The sequence below is a fragment of the Falco punctatus genome (assembly GCF_963210335.1).
Source record: "Falco punctatus genome assembly, chromosome: 6".
NCBI lineage: Eukaryota > Metazoa > Chordata > Aves > Falconiformes > Falconidae > Falco > Falco punctatus.
The window spans coordinates 87,058,420-87,078,709 of NC_137585.1; the positions used below are offsets into that span (position 1 = coordinate 87,058,420).

At 36.3% G+C, this 20,290-nt stretch overlaps 1 protein-coding gene across 8 annotated transcripts in view; it reads left to right on the top strand.

Moving 5' to 3' along the window:
• BRD1 (bromodomain containing 1) overlaps positions 1 to 20,290 on the top strand; it is a 70,807-nt gene that overhangs the window by 15,258 nt on the left and 35,259 nt on the right. For all 8 annotated transcript variants that reach the window (XM_080391445.1, XM_080391451.1, XM_080391450.1 and 5 more), the window contains 2 exons: positions 9,857 to 10,013; positions 16,407 to 16,538. In XM_080391445.1, coding sequence (XP_080247571.1) covers positions 9,857 to 10,013; positions 16,407 to 16,538 — 289 coding nt within the window. The remainder of the gene's footprint in view (positions 1 to 9,856; positions 10,014 to 16,406; positions 16,539 to 20,290) is intronic.

Consider the following 20,290-nt stretch of genomic DNA (forward strand, 5'->3'; position numbering starts at 1 on the left):
TTTTTGTTTATTTGTTTTTAGTACTGTCATTAGATGCCAGGAACAGAAATAAAGAGGTTGTGTTTTGTTTGGGTTTTTTTGTTTGTTTGGTTTTTTTTAATAAGGACTACATTTCTTTCCAAGACTGCAGAGAGAGATTAAGTTTTATTTCTTTTATGCTTAGTTTCATGTTACTGGACACAAGTCTAGTTCCTATATTTTATGTCAGAAGTGTGAAAAATAGGCACAATTCAAAACTCTTAAACTTTGTAAATTGCTTGTCTTTAGTTGAGGGAGACTGTTGCTTAAGTACTGTTTGACTCTGTAATGTGAATGTCCTTAGGCCTAGAAAACTCGATACCTGAATTAAAAGCAAAATAGAAATGGGCATATTAAAAGGCAAAGTGAATATGCTTCAGATCCAAATCTCAGTTGTCTTAATTTTCTTTGGCTGTTCTTTTTTTTTTTTATTCCCCCCACCTCCTTAGAAAAACCCCTCTGTGTTATATACATACTCGTAAACTAATAGAATTATGTGGATCATTTCTCAGCAGTCTTCATTTAAATGGTCCCTATTCTCTGATCTGTTTTTAATGTGCTTTTTTTAACTTGGAGCTGAAACATGATTTGCCTTTCCAGAGATCTTGAGGAAGAGCAATTAAGCTATTTATGCTTACTGTTTAAACAGTACTGCTTTTTTACTAAATTTGAAATGAATGTGTTTTTAGCTCCTTGACATATAGCTGGTTCTTTAGAGTTGGTAGCTGGAGAAGTATAGAAATATGAAGATTATAATGAAGAGGAAAATACTTGGCAGATTTAGTCCCTGAGCGCACCTGCTGAAGCTTGAGGAAAACCGTCCTGCCATTTAAGTTTAGTTTAAGGTGGAAGAATTGCATGCTGTTTCCTTACCTGGATAGTGAGTGTATATGAAAGACTGGGCATTTTAATAACACCGTTTGTAATAATTCTGTTTTCTGAAATACCTATCGTAATGTTCAGGGTATGTTAAAAAGACTGGTGTAAAACAACATTCTTCATATTGTCTACACAACTTCTGTACCTCATGAATTTCTGAATCAGCTTATCTATAGGTCAGGTTTCTATGCTACTGCCTTAAATGATTTTGAGAGCTGTACACTTTTCAGTTGCCACAATGTCTTACACAGATGTCATACTCTAACCTTTTTGCTGTTAAATTACGTGGAAAATGTCATTCTGTAGGTCTTTTGTAATTAATTATATGGCCTCTCAGGCTGTCATCTGTGAACTGCTCATTTAAGAGTGTAGGATCAGAAGCTGCTAACCATTAATAAGAGATGAATGCTTGCTTCCCCTGTCCTTTGGTTTTGGTTTTTCTGGTTTTGTGGTTTTTTTAATGCTGGGCATCTATCTGTCCAGTTGCCTAGGTATTTTAGGAAGTCTGTACCTAAGTATCCACTTCCAAAGTTGCAGTAGATCATGTCAGAGCCTTAAGGTGACTATGGTTTCCAGTGCTCTTAGTGTTGACTTCTTAGTAACTTGCTTTAGCACTTGTAATAATAATGGGACCACCAGGGAACCTCCTATGACATGCGATTTGCATCAAGCCTTTTGGCTACAGAAGTGTGTTACCTCTTTACTGGGAAATACCGTTCATTTTTTCTTGAAATACAGAACTGCTGAAAATTATTGCTTACATGGATGGTACTGCTTGCATTGAACAGAGCTTTTTTGTTCTTTGTTTTGAAAAGGCAGAAATGAGCTTAGTCTAAAGTCACATGTTTCTGAGAAGTGTCAGAGCAGCTGTGTTATGTGCACGGGTGAGTGGAGAAGACACTTTGAAACTGTACCTCTGTATGGGAGGGACAGGCAGAACTGGCACCTGTTGCAAATGGTTCTCAGAAAAGTGGCTTCCAGCTGCCACCAACTAGTTTGTCTGAAGACAGTGGCAAATTTGTTCTTGCGGTGTTCATACTCTTTGAATTTTGCCTGGGAGATATTTTTTTTTTTCTTAATTTTTACAGGTACAGAATTTCCCAGTTAAGAAATCCTAACTTGTAGGGCTGACTTGACAATCTAAATCTAGTTTCTTGCCTATGTTAATTATCTTGTACAGCCCCTTGTGCTCCATGTCTTGGGGATTTTTTTATTCCCCCTGCTGCCTTATTCAGTGAGTAGAATGGGTACACAGAGAAGAGTTGGAGTGTTAGCTGTGAAAATTACCTGGTTTCTCTTATTTATGAGTGCTTGATCCTTTAGTATAACATAGTTTTGGTGTAGTCTTTTAATCTTATATGTTGAAAGAGGCATTTAGAATTTGTTTACTTGATGAAAAGCAAAGCCAGTATCAATATTCATGGTCTCTGAAAATGTTGTGAAACTAGGATATTGTGGCTGTATACTTTGGGGAAACTGAATGTGATGTAAAATACTTAATCTTCAATAATTTTAAAGTTACACTGAGGTACAGTGTAATCTGCTGTATTAAAATACCATTCATGCAAGTATTACTCTAAGTGAAAACAGAGATTTTAAAGTAAATATTTGCTTTCATTTTTAGTTTCTACATGGTATATTTGTAGTGTCTGAAATTAAGAAAGCATTTGAAATGCAATACTTGTACAGAGAGCAAAAGATAAGCAAAAAAGCTCCACTTTCATAACAAGGTGGAATGAGGTGTTACACTTGTTTTCCATGTCATATGCATCAGTTGTGTTGTGTCATATTACTGGAAGAGAATTAAAATATCCTTATAAAAGTAGGTAAGTAGTGGGCAGATAACTGAGCAAAAATTGCTGAGACTCTTAAAAAAATATTTTCAGCTGTCTTTAGAAATCAACATTTATGTACTGTGCATTAACTGATTTTTCTATGTTGACCTCTGCTTTTATTAGAAAGCATGTTACACCGGGTAATAAAACTGGATCTGTTACTGTATGTCTCGAGGCCAAACCAATACTTCCTTTTGTTTTAGAATTTATCCAGATGAACTATCCTGAACTTTCTTACCAGATAATTAAATGTAGCCTTGTTATTTCAGCACAGGAATCTTGATTGTCTCTAAAATGAAGTATGGATCAAAAAAATAAATGAGCACAAAGTGATGAAACAGCATAAACAGAAAGGAACATTTACAAGGCCTTTGGGACACTGTTAGCCTGCATTCGTAGATGATGCTTCTTAATCATATATGTGGGTTGTGGGTTTCTTCTGGGGATTTTTTAAAATATTTTTTGGGGTACTGGAATTTTTTTATTGCTTTCAGAAAGCTTTTAAGTGGGGGAAAAGAACAAGAAATGCCACTTAAAATTCAGCATTAAAAAAGCCATTGAAAAGTACTACTAGAGGCTGGCTGCGTTGTGAAAAAAATTTAAAGCTGAATAAATCCAGGCTAATGTCTGTTAGCTGTTTGTCCTTGAATATACATGTATGTATACTTTCACAAAGTCATGCGGAAATACTTTAATTGCAGGAGACTATGATGCTGGTATGCCTTGTGGCTGTACCTAATAATTAAATGATGGAATCACCTAGGTAAAGTGGGAGGAGATATTAGCCGTCATCATCCACTGATGTTTCTTGTAAGATTGATTCTCTTAGAAACTTTTCTGATACATGTGGAAACTACTGCTGATGTCATCCTGACCTCTGTGTTTAAATAAGAAAACAATTTTCACCTGAATCAAGAAGAAAGCTATTATGGTGTTCACTAACTTTGCTGCAGTGGTATTTAGGAAAAAGAAAAAAAAAAAAAAGGTAGCTTTAGAACTTTATTTTCAAGCTAGTTCATCTTGACTCTGGTTGGCTTGTTAAATGGGAATTAATGTGTGTGAGGAAGTGTGACTTTATTTAATAGTTGTAAAAGTGGATCTTGATTTTTTTGAGGAAAAATAATTGGGAAAAGACTTCTGTATCTGGTCTTAAAAGCCACATGTTGATTGATGTCCAAGGGGTCATTCCCCCAGCTAAAAATCCAGAGGATAGAATTGCTGTCTCGTATTCACATATGCCCTTTTCACAAAGTGTATATAGGAATATGCGGAACATAGAATATTTTTTTTCTTTTCTCTTTGTTTTTTTTGCATGTACAGGGCTAAGAAGCTTGAAACAGAAATTCATGTTAGATATGTCTGTAAAAGGTGCATCGTTAGTATTCTGTGTGTCCTCTAAGGATTTCAGTCCACAATTAATTATATATGTGATAATGCAGTTATGAAGAACAAAATTAATGTGTTTTTATTTTTTGATACTTCTGAATTTCCCCAGTTATGTGAACTTTCATGAAGAGGTTTTTTTTTGGTGGCAATTAGAGGGCATTGCCTTTTGTAAGTGCTATACAAAAACATGATTTGCAGAATGTGTTGTCTGAAGAAATATCTCCTGGTAGTTTTCCATTCAATGGACAAGTTAGAGTGCACAAAAATTAGCAGATAAATACCGATATTTCTTTTTATCATGGATTTTTGATTTATACTTGTATCTTCTGCTTTTGAAGCCTTTTGAAGGCTTTTGATGAATCCTTTTGAGATTAGATTTCAAAATCATGTGTAGTATGGTTAAAAATACTATAAAAAAAGAAGTACAGAATAATATTTTGAGTAATTTTAAGGAAAAGTCATGACTCAGTATTACGTGTAGGAAGTGGCAGAAGTAAATCTATACATGTGATTTTTGTGAGAAGGCTAAAGAGGTTTTCCAATGTGACAGGGTGGGGTTGGTTGTTTTTTTTTTGTTGTTTTTTTTTTTTTTTTTCCTTTTTTATCCTTATCTAGAGGTTTGGAAGATCACAAACTTTGTTTCTATTCTAACAATTAAGTAACTTGTTATAGCTAATGGAGAATTGACTGAAATAACACAGAATTTTCTTAACTCTTAAATACAATGTTCTACTTTCCTGTCCAAGAAAAATTTTACAAGCTGCTTGCTCAAGTAGAAAAATAGATGGCTGGTTTCATAGTCGTCTGAAGCAAGAAAAAGTGCTCCCTACATGTTCAGTCAAAATCAAATACTATTTAAATACCAGTAAGTGCAGAATAAAGAATAGGAACCTGAAGAGACTTTCAGGCTTAGGAAGATGTGTCAGTAGATAAAATATATCCTGTTGGACTATTAGCGTAGCAGAGAAAGGCAAAATCAGTAGCTAGAATTTTAAAATATACAGACAAAAACGAAAAAATGTGAAGGTGATTCAAAACTGTTAGACTTATGAGGGAAGTGATCTGGGAACGGGAGGTTTCTGTTTCTTGAAATCTTCAATACAAAATCTGGAAAGTAATTATAATTAGAAAAGCATGTATTTGTCACATGGGGACTCTGCAGACTTGTGTTCTATAGAAGTTTAAATGAAATCATTGTCGCCCTTTCCGGGATTTGATATGCACCCTGTTGGATACCCAGCGGACTTCTGCTAGTTACAAAAGAAACCTTGTCCTTTTTCCAAAGGAAATAAAGACATGCAAATGGACTCCCATTTTTACTTACTCATCTACCTGTGTTGTCTTGAAAGCTGATCAAAAGGTTTTCTTGCTTTTGGGTTTTTTCTAGTGAGGAAGCAGTATAATAAGTTGATTTTTTTTTTTATTTTTTTTTTTTTTATTGAGGGTATTACAAATGCAGACACAGCAACAAAGCTGTCTCCACTGTGGGTGGTTTTTTTTTTTTTTGTTTTTGGTATATGGAAAGGCATTGTACAAACAATGATAAGCATCTGCTGCCAAAGGTTCTCTGGGAAGGGTAGGGTTTCATCTGTCCAAGCAGGCTTTCTTATCATTGAAAGCTGGAATTTTTTTTGATACGAAACTAGGAGGAATAGCTGGCAAGACCCCAGAATTAATTCCAGTTCCCAAAATAGACACTTCCATAGCTTTTTATTCTGTTTGTTCTGTTAGTTCTTTTCCAGTTAGTGTAACTGGAATTAGCATAGTCGTTTGTAGGTAATTTTTTATTTCTTTTCTGCTTCCTATGAGTCTCAGTATGTTCTGTGGAACTCTACTGAGCAAGGCTTGAAAATTCAGATGTTCTTGAAAGTCTGTTTACTTTTTAGCATTTGTTCAATTTAGATTTTTTTTTTTTTAGTTCTGACAGGTTTTAGAAACATATCTGCAATCTTTGTGTGGGAAAATAAGGGTATTTTATTTACTCAGTAAAGTGGAACTTAATGTGATCGTGTATGGGTATTACCATAGTTCAAGAGAAACTGGTATTTTAGTGATACTAAATAAAACATAGTCTCTTAGGTTTTTGTGTGTACCTTTTAATATAGCTATGTTAGATAAAGGAGGATGCAAAATAAAATTGATGAAACTGGAGGCTCAGGGGTAGTATAGTAATTAAAATACTAGGTTTAGTTCAAGTTTGAAAATTGATTTGTTTTAGTGGGTATTTGATCTTACTTGATCTTACAGATTTTCATATTAAGTTCCTTCTGCAAATACTGGCAAAAGCACGTACTTGCTTAAGGAAATTTTCTCTCCAGTTTGTTTTGAAAACTTGAGAATGGAGATTTGCTATAGAAGTCTGAATATAATATAGAAATGATATATGAGACTAAAAACCCTGTATGATTTGCAGAGCGGTTAGTGATGATTAATAGAAAAGTTGCTGAATGTCATTTACTTTCTAAGGTTAAGCTGCCACATAGTCACCAAAAATACTGTTTTCACTTTTTCTTGTAACCAGTTGCTGTAGTTGCCACAGTGACACATAACAAACTGGGAGAGGAAGGCAGTCATGAGTAGGAAGAAGGAAGCTGTGAGGTTACAAATATGAGAGGATCATATCTCTTATGTTGACAAAAAATACTTTATGCATTTATAAAAAATGAGGAAATACAGGACTGAGTAACACTTAGCTTTCTCTGAATGCTTTGACCAGTCCATTAGGAGTATCATTCTTTACAGGGTGTATTATCCATCAAATGTCTCTGTGTGAATAGAGGGTTAATGTCGTGCAGCATATAAATTACAGTTTCTCACCAAAGCTGTTAATTTTCATTTTAATTTAAATTTGAGTTTGCTTACTCTTTCAAAACAAACCAATTTCTTCTTCTCATCCTTGTGTTGCTTTTGTAAATGCAACATATTTTTGATGCCATAATTTATGCTTCAGCCTGAACTATGGTTTCAGAAGGATCTGTGGTTTTTTTCTACTCTTCATTAATGTTTTTTTCCCAACAGAGATGTTTTTTTCCCAACAGAACCTGTTTCCTAGAATGGTAGTGCTGCCACGGGTAGGAGCTTCTGTATCAATATCCAGTCTGTGCTACTCCTAGCGTTCTACAGCAGTGGACAAATTGTGTCTTATTTTCTCAAAACAGTTGTATTGTCTGTCAAAGTGTTTTGGACAGTAAAAGTCTGCTGGGAGTATCTGACAAAGCAAAAAGGTGATCAAGAAATTGCTATAGTTAGTGGGTTCTTGGGGTCTAGCAGTAGATATACATGTTATATCAGTAAGATCATAGTGTAGAGGCTCTGTAGATAAATGCCTTGTGAAGAGCTTCTGACCTTTGTATTTTGAGAAACTAAGGGGTGATTGGTGGTGTATTGCCACTACTGAAATCCGGTGTCTAACTGAAGTATGAACAGCCAGTATTTGTTTGGTTTTATTGGGAGGGAAGGCAGAAAGGAGTAGATTCTTACCCCTTGTTAAGTAGTTTCTTCACTCCAAATTATCTTCTGTTTATTTGTATTTTGAAAGTTGGAGGAGAATATCTTCTGTGAACATCTTTACTAAGCTTATTCTAGCACTTTACCATTGTAATTATCTATGAATAGAATGGTTTGTTATGTGAATGGGCAAATGTACTTAAAGCTGTAATTAAAGATGTTTGCCTAGTCTTGCCACATCTGATGGGCGTGAAGCCAAGGCACCTTTCTTCATGTTAAGTTATGATTTTCTGATCTTTCCAAGTAGGTATATATTTTGCTAAGGTTTTTTGACTTGGTTCAGTAGGTATTGCTGTTTCCAAGAGATGTGAAAGTAATTATTTCATTTTGATTGCATTCTATAATTAATTGTAATTCTGTTGTGTTTGAAGTTTAATATGGTCACATTAAGGAGTGTTCTGCATAGAGTAAGTCTTTGTGGAGCTTGCCTCTGCCCTTCAGTGAAAGACTTAAAAAGACAGTCCTAAGCCCATCTTCAGGCTTTCTCACCTTTAAGTTAAGCTAATTTTTTTCAAGAATGCCTAACTGGCTTAGTTATTAATCGAAAAAAATATGTCACTGAAGAACTGAAGGACACAGTGGGACTGTATTTTAAAGAAAACCTGTGTTTGCTCTGTCTTTACGACTCAAAGCTCTGTAGCTACAGTTAGCGTAGCACTGAGTAGACCTATATTGCACGTTACCTTCTATGCAGTCCCAGAAAAAACAACCAGGGATAGATGACCTTTGGTGAACTCAGGGTAGACTCACTTATGTCAGTGAAAATCATCATTGACATCTCCCAGCTGTTCTTAAAATTAATGTTTTGCCCAAGGTTTACTTACACCTTTAAATTTTAATTAGGTATTTAACTACATTTCTTCTGTCACTCACCTAAGAAACTGCTTTATTTCTAATAATAAAAGGGAAAAAGCAGGAAAAGACTACTATGTGTGTATGTTCGTGTTTTGGGGTTTGGGTGTTTCTTGGGTGTTTGGTTTTTTTTCCCCCATTTAAATGCTTTGTGGTAGTGCTCTACAAATCAGACACTTCTTGAATTTAATTTTTCCTATTATGTTATTAAATTTTATTTCTCTGATAGACCTACTAACATTGTAGAGTTTTGCTATGGGCAGTAATATACTGAGTGAAGAATTGACAGATTTCTGTTCATTGATACTATCTTTTCTGTAATTTATACATTCAGCTCGGGGAGATCCTTTCTCTCCAACTCATCCGTGCCCTCAAACAAATACAGGTGGTTGGTGCCTTGGGGCATCTTGTGTTAATTTTGCAAGGACTGTCATCTGTGACAAATCCCTGCAATATCATACAAAACGAAAAATTTTTAATTCTACAACCATTAACTTTTTTTTAAAATATTTTGCCTTGATTTCTCACAGAGAGTTGAAGATCTGTTTCAGATAAACTTTTTGGGGGGGGCAAGTTTTGAGAGGTTAGTTTTCATGTGTGTGACTTGGAAATATTAACGTGTCATTATTCAAAAAATAGAGTCAAGATTGTTGTGTGTAATATTTATACAGCACTTTATTATTTTTAAACAGAGGGTATGTAAACAGTATTTGCATCTCTTAAACAAGGTTGAAGAACATACTACTTATTTAATCAAGATGCTTTGCTTAACTGTATCATCCTCTCTTGCATCTTTTCTGTGTGGACATTTTTATTGTATGTGTGGGGTAAAATCATAAGTGTTCTGTTTTACATTTTTTGTTTGCTTTATTTACCAAAATTTAATTTTAGTAGGCGAGTCATACAAGCTTTTTGTTGCATGTTTTTATGTGAAAAGTTTGAACATATATTATGTTCAAAATAAATTACTAATTGTGTGTGAAGGTGGTAACAAGTTATCTGCAAACTTTCGTAGGCATTTAGAGCTTTATTTCTGATTGTATTTTCAATAGGAAAATTATGCTGAATAAAGCTTTATTCACAGCCCTAATCTGGGATTGCTCTTGGGATAATGATCATGAAAAAAATTGATACCCTTTAGCTTTATAAAGTACCTGAACATATTTGGTAGAAACCACAGTGTCAAGCAGATGTATTTGATTGTAATGTACTTCTCAGAAATAATTGTACTAAAAAGGATGTCATTGAAAGAAATTAGTAATCCGGTGATCACTGCTGTTATGTTATACATTCATGCATATCTGATGTTTAACTTCCATAGACAAATACTTTTTATACTTTACTGTGAAAAATACAATCTCAGTTTTTCCATATTTTAGATTAAATAAGATTATGAATCAGGTGGCCATTCAGCGGAAGAAGCAGTTTGTTGAACGAGTTCACAGTTACTGGTTGCTTAAAAGACTGTCTAGGAATGGTGTTCCTCTGTTGAGAAGGCTGCAGTCCAGTTTACAGTCACAAAGAAACACACAACAGGTATGTGATACACTTTTTACTTCTAAGAAGAAATCAGAAAATCTCTATTTTATAGAGTAAAAAATTAACCAGGAAACAGCACAGAGTAAAACCTTTCTCTTCTTCAAGACTGAGTAAATTCTTTGTCTTATTTATTCTTAAGTAATATGACCTATATTGAAAATCAGACATTATTTAATCCATTTTAATTTGTGAGGTAGAAAAAAATATTTGTGTGGGTTTTTCTTTCATTTTGCTTAAATGTTTCACAAAAATGCTGTCACCAAAACTATCCTAATACCATTGTTCATTGACTAGTATTGTGTTTGGAACTGACTCAATGTGCTGTGAGTTAGTAAAATAAGAAATAAATTTTGGTTTAAATTCATGAAAAAATGTAAAGCAAATATAATCTTCAATACTTTTAACTAAGAAAACGGGTATTTTTACTTCAGATCCTTATTGCCCATCTTGTTTGGTAATAACAGAACAAAGAACAAGCTGTTGATGAAGTTCAGAGACCCATTTCAACTTTTGGTTTCACTTTTGATGTAGTTAAATTGGATTGTAGACAAGCATAAACATGCTGGTATTTTGTGAAAAGTCAAACTCATCCTAGGTAAAATATGTCTAGGTTGGTTAAAGTTGTACACATTTGCCCATCAAAATTGCTGAAAAACAGGAAAATGGTCACTCCAAATGTGTATTAGATTCAGAAAGTGTTAATCTTCTGCTTCCCATTTTTGTAATATGAACAGCTCTTCAGTGATGTTAGAGGGTCTGGCAGGTCTTTCCTTGTTTCGGTTTCAAGTCACTGGGTGTCTTCGAAAATACTTTAAAAGGTCTTTTTCTGAATCCAATGTATGGATCCATATGTGTAGACCTTGAAACACTGTGAAGCATCATAACGTGGAAATTCTTACTGCATCCCAGTTACCTTTTCTAATTGAACTGAAAATGTTGCTGACAGTGTTCTTTCCATTCTCCAGGTGTTTGATTTCCAGTGGAATTGTTCATGTAAAATAGCCTCTAGGGCTTAAGAATGTATTTGATAATAATTCACTTGTATTAAATTGAGGTTGGTTTTTTTCCTCTTTAAAGATTAACTATTATTTTTGTTTGAATTGCATTGTTGTTTGCTGATTAAGTCATTAATTGATGTCATAAAAAGACAATTGTCAACACTGCTTCCTAATTATTTGATCTGTCATTTTTGTGTATGTTTTTTTTTCTTAGCTTTTCATGAAAATAATTAATAATTCCCAGAACAATTGAGGTTGGTAGGGACCTCTGGAGGTCATCTGATCCAAATCCACTGCTCAGGCAGGGCCACTTAGAACAGGTTGGCCAGGACCACTTCCAGACGGCTTTTGTGTATCTCCAAGGGTAGAGACTGCACAACCTCTGTGGGCAACCAGTGCCAGCGCCCTCACAGGAATCAAAAAAAACCAAAAACACAACAAACAAAAATCAAAGAAACAACAAAAAAAAACCACACACAAAAAAAACCCAAAACCACCCCCCAAAAAAGTGTTTTCTGATGTTCAGAGGGTCCCTCCTGTTTTTCACTTTGTGCCCCTGGGCTCTTGTCCTGTTACTGGGCACCACTGAAAGGCGCCTGGCTCTGCCTCCCTTGAGGTATTTGTATGGATTGATCACATTTCCCTAGATTGATCACATTTCTCCCCTTAAGCCTTTTCTTCTCCAGGCTGAACAGCCGCAGCGCACTCAGCCTTTCCTCATAGCTGAAATCTCTGATTCTTTTTAGGTGGAATGTAGCGATAGATTCCTTTTAGGTGGAATTAACTTTGAATATAAATTGGCCACTTGTTCGTCTTCCTTTCATTGCTTCTATATTAGTCCATTTTAATACTATTTTTTTGGGTTGTAACTTCTCTAAAATATTTTGTATTCTACTTCTGTTCTTGGATTAATCTTTTAATGCTGTTGGAGAAGTTTCTATTCTGAACGGTGGTGCCTGGCAGTGACCTTATAATAGCTGAAATTAATGTATTCAGATAGTAGACTTTTTTAAAAAAATGAGCTTGAATCCTTATAAATAATAAAATCAAGCAAAAAAATCTGGGGCTCATGTGGCATTATAAATCTAGACTATAATTAGTGTCTGAAAAATTATACTTGCTAGTTGGTAGTTCAAAAGTACTTTTCCTATTGAGATGGCATGATGAGACTGCAACATTTCTAAATACTTAAACAGTAGCTACCAAGATAATATTGCTCTTATAGTTGATGTTTTGGTATAATAGAATATGCCTTAGGTAGTGGCTGTTTAAAATCTTTGCCTGTTTGCAGTCCTGTATAAACACTATTTCTTTTCCAATTACAGAAATTAGAAAAAGAAGAAAGTAAGAAAATAGTGTCAACATTTTCTAAATTGGAAAATATTTGATTTGTTTATTAAAATTTGAGGCACTTTGAGACTTTATTCTTCAAAACTAATAATTGAAACTAACTTTGTCCTATGAAAAGAAAAAAGCAAATTTCAGGCAAAGTTGAATATTAAATGATTCCGTTGATGAAAAATGTGTAGCTAGTGCTTTTCGGTGAGTAGCAAGTGTCCAGTATATGACACTGTCTCTTCTCCACAGCATCAATAAGTATTTATAATACCTAGTAAAATAATTGTAACTGCAAAGCATTTGATGCATTAGTCATTTTTGTTACTCGAAGTATAAGCCAAACCATAACGAAGATTTTATTAAAACAGCTGTGGCGTAGCTGTTGTGAGAATGCCTCAAAATTTTGGGGATACAGATGGTTATTTTGGTCTAAAAAGGAAAATTCTTTTTACCTTATTTTATGTGAGAGGTCAGAAAGTCGAGAATCCTAAATAGGTTTTCAGTCAGTCAAAGGAATGTAAACACTGATGTAATACAGATTCAGAGGAGATTTTTTTCTAAATTATTATTGTTGTTACTTAAACCGAAAATAAATGTTATGAGGAATCAAAACCCTGATAATGGCTTCAAGATGTCTAGTGGAAGGTGGTTTTGATCCCTCTAATGTTTGTTTACTAGAACAAATTTGACAGGGGGGGAAGCATTCATGATTTAGAATGACTGCCTAATGAATGTGTTTCAGAGCTCGGTTACGGTGTGCTTTTGAAGGTGACGTTATATCAACTAACAATTCTAAACCAGGCAAGAAGATCTTAACTTACATACTACCTCACCATCTGCAGGAGCAAGGAACCCTCTGAAATAATGGTTTATACTATCACTCTTCTCTCTACTTAGAAATTCAGGAAAGATATTGGAAATACTCGAATAAACTTGCATCCCCATTTTTTTTTTCCTGTACTTAAAGAATGCTTGAATAAGATGTGAATTTAAGTGCAGTAACTTGTTGCAGCTGTAATGCAGTTGGTTTAAAACAGCTGTTCAGAGAAATAAAGTGGAAGGTGCAGGTGGCTAAGGTCATCTGCACTGAGGATTTCACTAAGAACACAAGTTGCAACTATTGAATGTTTTTGCCTGATTGGCATACAAGTGCCGGCAGAGAGTTTTAATAAAAATAATTGTATTGGTCAAGGTCCAGTTTCATCACTATAATTCTATTTTTGTTTGGCTCATATTAAATTACAGTCCCTGTAGGGAATGAGGCTGTGCCCATGTATTCACATCCAGCATAAGGAGTGATCTGTTGGTCCAATCTTCCTGCTAGTATGCAGAGACTGGTAACGTACTCACGGTGGGAGCTGGAGCTGAAGACCAGTTCAATTGATACATGTTCTCTGTGTAGACTTAGCAGTGTTTCCCTCTTTCCTCAACTTTAATAAATTGTGTCAGTTTTAGCTTTTCTAGGTAATATTTAGTGGTCAGCAGGAACTAAGTCAATCAGAAAATACCAGAGAGTTTCTTTCTGTCATCAGCCAGAAGAAACTTCCTGGCTTTGTTATAGAAAGGAAGATTTGGAAGAACTCTTTTACAAGGAAGTTAATAGAAATTTCCTTGTGAGAAAGCTTTTGGAAAAAAAAAATTAAAAAATTGAAAAGAACTCTTTTTATCCAAGTTTATTACTAGTTAGGTATTGGAAACCAGTGCATTGTGCTCTTTTGAGCTTGCCTGGATCTTTTAATGCAATTAAGGTATATGTTGTATGTCAGGTAATAAATATGTTAGGGTAAAGGAGGTTTGTATTAGCTACTACAACCATGTCTGCCAACATTAGTTTGCATAGAAGTGTCAAAAAATTGGAGTCTTGGAGCTATTAATCCCCAAGCGTGAGTGGCATTAAAGAAGGGAGTGTATGTGTGCACACACAAAAAAAAGGGGGCAAGCAAGGCCCTCTTGATACTTAGGGCCACATGTGCAGATTTACACCTACCTGCTTATTTTATGGAATAAAATTGGTCAAACAAATGATTCAACTAAAAAGATAAGCTTTATTTTTTTTTGTTTTTAAGAAAAAGCCAACTATACCTTCAGATTTAGCCAAATACTTAAGTTTCTAATGAACTACTGCAAAATCTGCTGTAACAAAGTAACTTTTTTTTTTTCTTTTCTTGCTGTATTTAACTTTCCTGACCCACCCTAAAACTAGTGTGGTTTTGTTGACTTGGCTTTCAGACAGGATTGCTTCCCCAGTTTCTTGAACTATGCAATTACATAGGACAGAATGGCTGCAAGCAAAGGGAGGACAAGCCTTCCACTTTTAGCAATAGCCATAACTTCATTTTAGATCTGAAAAAACAGTAAAACTATGGAAAAATTTTGTAGCTATGTCAGTGAACAGTTAGGTTGTTTTTCCACACATGGGATCTGTACTCAAAGATGAAGGGGTGTAAGAGAGCAGCAGTTAGTGGCTGTGTAGACTTTGTAATTCACTGAGTCTGAGAATTTTAAGGAGTTGAAAATGTGCTTATTAATTTTTTTTATTTATTTCAGAATCTACTTTGAACTATTCTGACCCTCAACAGTTAAATGGTTGTGTCTTAAAACTTAACTCGTTAAAAGAAACTGTAACTGTCAGTAGTAATAGTCATTAGGAAAGGGAACTAGAAGTTTCTAGCTACAATTTTTTTGTCTTTTTTTTTTTTCCTGTGTTCCCCCCCCCCACAAAAAAAAAAAAAAAAGAGGAACAAACAGTTGATTCCAGATTCTTGTATTGTAATACAGAGATAGTTGATAGTTAACGATTTTCAACTTCAGTGAAGTCAGATCTGAATTAAACTAACTTCCACAAATACTTGCCTTTGCTTTCACAAAATGTATAAAGCAGTAGAATGTGATGCAGATCATAGAATCATAGCACTTGCAAATCTGTTAGATATTTTTTTGAATTGCCAGGTTTTACAGTTCTGTGTTCAGAACCTTCTGTCTGAAAAATTGCACAAGCTTCCTTTAGAGGACATATGATACTTTTAAAATTATCCTTCTGTTTGGAAGGTTTTTGCTTTGAATGTAACAGTTTGCAGTGTTGGTTATTGTTCATTTGCCTGGCCAGTTTTCTTTATTCCTTTGTCTTCTATTTTTTAATAACTTACTGAATGTATTGTTTGTTTTAGTTTAAAAAAACCCACCCATGATTACTTATAAAGTGTTTATTGGATTATGATAGTTACAGGGAAGCGTACAAAGTTTTGGATCTGTTTCTGAGATTCTTTCAAAAAATACTCATTTTAAATGCAATAATTTTCCAAAGCAAATGTTTCTTTTGTGTATTTGGTACTAATATTAGGACTTCTGCTTTCTTATGGCCTTGTTTCTGGTGAATTACCAATACCATTTGAATACTATAGGTAGTATTACAATATCCTTTTTTATGGAAAAAAAACAAAAACAAACAAGAAAGGCTGTTTTCTGTACGTACATATCAAACTAAGTACTTGCAGTATTTAAACACTACTTCTTCCTAAAAATGTGTGAATTAAATTCCTCCATTCACCGCAAGATTGTATTACTGCATTACCCATTTGCAGTGCCATTTGAAGTTACTATATTATTTAAGCAATTGCTTTTCATTTCCTGTCCTCAGAAGTCCTAATGATTTTGTTCTGTTAAAACATGTGTCCTAATTGTGCTGGGTGCGGGGGGAGGTGTGCTGTGTTGAGCATAACAAAATTTTTTTTCTACCAGGCTTCAGTCTCTGAAGAAGCTGATGATGTTCACCTGTTTTGGATTTTGATGTGAAAATACCAAACCTTATTTTGTGACTTGTTATACCGCTAGGTTGCTGTTTGCTATATTACTTTTTCTGATGTAAATAGCCTTCACCATAGGATTGCTTTCCAGTTTATAGTTTTTTTGTTTTCAGCTAGAAGGTCGAGAAACTCTAGAAGTACTCTGACCAGTAGTTTGTCCTTTCCTGTGAGTACATTCTGTAGTTGCATAAAACTAGCTTATAAAAAGAGGTTAGTGGCTTTAATTTCATAAAAACCTTTTGTTTTTTTAGAGAGAAGATGATGAAGAAATGCAAGCCTTAAAAGAGAAATTGAAGTACTGGCAAAGGCTGCGCCATGATCTTGAAAGAGCACGTTTGTTGATCGAACTTATACGTAAGCGTGAAAAGTTAAAAAGAGAACAGGTAAATGGACCACCTTTTAATTTGGTGAAACTTCTCTGAAGGAAAGATAGTTTAAGTATTTTCACACAGAGTTTTTGCAATAGGAAGACTGCAGAGTCTTTTAACCCTCATGTAGGATCAAAAAATATATGTGCATGCGTGCCTCATATATAAAGTTAATGTGTAATCGTAGAATGCTTTGAGTTTGAAGGGACCATTACAGGTCATCTAATCCAACCCCCTGCAATGAGCAGGGACCAAGTAGATCAGGTTGCTCAGAGTCCCGTCCAGCCTGAATGTTTTCAGGGATGGGGCATCTACCACTTCTCTGGGCAACCTGTCCCAGTAATTCACCACCCTCACTGTAAAAAATGTCATCCTTAAATCTAGTCTGAATATCTACTCTCTTCTAGTTTAAAACTATTACTGCTTGTGGTGTTGCAACAGACCTGACTAAAAAGTCTGTCCCCATCTTTCTTGTAAGCCCTCTTTAAGTATTTAAAAACCACAGTAAGGTTTCCCCGGAGCCTTCTCTTCTCCAGGCTGAACAAGTCCAACTCTCTCAGCCAGTCTTCATAGGAGAGGTGTTCCATCCCTCTGATCATTGTTGTGACCCTCCTCTGGACCCAGTTGAACCTGTCCATGTCTTTCCTGTGCTGCGGACCCCAGAGCTGAAGGCAGTACTCCAAGTGGGGTCTCAGGAGAGCTGAGTAGAGGGGGAGAATCACCTCTCTCAACCTGCTGGCCATGCTTGTTTTGATGCAGCTGAGCATACGGTTGGCCTTCTGGGCTGCAAGTGCACATTGCTGGCCCATGTTCAACTTTTCATCCATCAGTACCCCCAAGTCTCCTCAGGGCTGTTCTCAATCCCTGCATCCCTTAAGCTGTATTGGTACTGGGCGTTGCCCTAATTTAGGTGCAGGACCTTGCATTTGGCCTTCTTGAACCTTATGAGGTTCACATGGGTCCACTTCTTTGGTTTGTCCAGGTCCCTCTGGATGGCATCCTATCACTCAGGCGTGTCAACTGTACAAGTCTGCTTGGTGTTGTCTGCAGATTTGCTGGGAGTGCACTTGATCCCACTGCCCATGTCATTGATGAAGATATTAAACTGTACTGGTCCCAGTACAGACCACTAAAGGACACCACTTGCACTGATCTTCCTTTGGACATTGAGCCATTGATTACTGCTCTCTGGATGTTCCTTATCCACCAAATTGTCAGTCCATCAAATCCATATCTCTCCAATTTAGGGAGAAGGATGTTGTGGGTGACCGTGTCAAAGGCCTTGCAGAAGTCCAGATAGATGCCATCTGTAGCTCTTCCCTTGTCCACAGATGTGGTCACTCCACCATAGAAGGCTGCTAGTTTGTTCAGGCAAGATCTGCCCTTGAAGCCATGCTGTCTGTCCCAAATAACCTCCCTGTCCTCCATGTGCCTTAGCATAGCTTCTAGAAGGATCTGTTCCACGATCTTCCCAGGCACAGAGGTGAGGCTGACAGGTTGGTAGTTCCCACGGTCCTTCTTTCTATGCTTTTTTAAAATGGGTGCAGTGTTTCCCTTTTTCCAGTCATCAGGGACTTCACCTGACTGCCAGGACTTTTCAAATATCATGGAGAGTGGCTTGGCAACTTGCATCAGCCAGTTCCTTCCGGACTCTGGGATTCATCTTGTTGGGTCCCATAGGTTTATATACGTTCAGGTTCCTCAGGTGGTCATGAACCTGGTCTTTAGTGGGAGGGACTTTGCTCCCCCAGTCCACATCTTGTGGTCCATCTACTCACGAGGTGTGGGCAGAGGTTGCCAGTGAAGACTGAGGCAAAAAAGTTGTTGAGTACCTCAGCCTCCTCTTCATCCATTGTCACGTTCGCCAGTCATGTTCATTGCAGGGGGTATGCTTTCTTTGACCTTCCTTTTCTGGCTGACTTATCTTTAGAAGTCCTTCTTACCACTCTTTTTGTCCCTTGCCAAGTTCAGCTCCACCCATGCTTTGGCCTTCCTGATCCCATCTGTACATAACTGGGCAGTGTCCTTATACTCTTCTCAGGATACCTGTTCCTGCTTGCAGTGCCTGTGCATTTCCTTCTTGCCCTTTAGTGGGACCAGCAGGTCTTGACTTGCTTGTTCTGGTCTCTTAACTTCCTTTCCTGATTTCTTACACCTAGGGATCAAGAGCTCTTGCACTTTATGGAAAATGTCCTTAAAGATCTGTCAGCTCTGTTCTGTTCCTTGTCCTTGAGGACAGTTTCCCAGGGGTTTCTATTGACTAACTTCTTGAACAGCTGGAGGTTTGCTTTCCTAAAATTCAGGGTCCTGACTTTACTCTTCACCTGACCCATATCTGTCAGGGCTGTGAACTCCACCAGTGCCTGATCACTGCAGCCCAGGCTGCCTCCAATCCCGATGTCTCCAGTTGGCTCACTTGTGGTGGTGACTTAACAGATCCAGTAGTTCATCCCCTCTGGCCAGGCTGTGTATTACCTGGCCTAAGAAGTTATCCTTAATGGATGCCAGGAGTCTCCTGGATTGGCTACAGCTCACTGTACTACTTTTCCAGCAGATGTTGGGATGGTTGAAGTCCCCCAGAGTGATGAGAGCCTGTGAGCCTGATGCCTCCTGTAGCTGGGATAAGAAGGCTTTGTTGATAGGCTCCCTGTGACCAGGCAGCCTGTAGTGAGCACCAGCCACAAGGTTCCCTTTGCCTTGAACTCTTAATTCTTACCCATAAGCTTTCAACCTGCTCATGGCTATTCTTCAGAGACAGCTTTTTCACAGTCTGTCTAGCTCTTGATGTAGAGGGTGACCCTTCTGTCCCTCCTTCCTTGGCTGTCCCTTCTGAACAGCCTTCAGCCGTTGATAACCACTCTGCAGTCATGGGATTTGTCCCACCAGGTTTCACTGATGGCAACTGGGTCATAGCTTTCTAGCAGCACAGTGGACTCCAGCTCTTCTTGTTTGTTGCCCATGCTGCGTGCATTGGTGTAGAGAAATTATTTAACAATCCATTTTGTTAGACTAGTAGAGACAATTGGTTTCTGTAGAACTGTAGAAATTTTGATCTCTACAAGCTTTCCCAATACATGTGCCTATACTGAGTAGCACTTTTATTCTTCTGTCACCAAAAAATAAAGCTGCATCTGAGTCCTACAAGACTAAGAGTTAACATTGCTGGGAGAAGAGATTTGATGAAGTGGTAATGCCGAAAGATAGCATTTGATATGAAAACCTCGAAAGCAAAATGTTTGCACTTAAGAGTCTTTGTCCTTATCTATAAAAGCACTATTCCATTTTTACTTTTTGCAAGCTGTGAAGGTTGATTGCAAGCTTACATAGTTTGTAATTCTTGAGCGCTTTCTGGAATTTTCATGCATCATTCCTGTACATTTACATATCACTTCCAATACATATGTATTTTATGTGTGTACGTGCATCTGTACTTTTTTTATTATATGTATACACACACCCCATTAATGTGTCATTAAGAATTTATTTTTGCCATAATGACACTGTTCAAATGTTGATAAATCCTTTTAAATGGCCTGAAAATAAAACTATAGAGGACTTGTAATATTGCTAAAAATAATGAAAATTCTGAAGGATGATCAAGTACTTGAATACGTTGTTGATTCTGGTTTTTTTAAATTATTGTCTTGGAATTTACAGTAAACATTGTTTTTAAAATTACTTTTTGTTTTGGCCTTAGGTAGCCTGTAAATGTTCATCGGTTTCTCTTTTTACACTTTGAACATGGCAATACAACGGAAATTTAATTT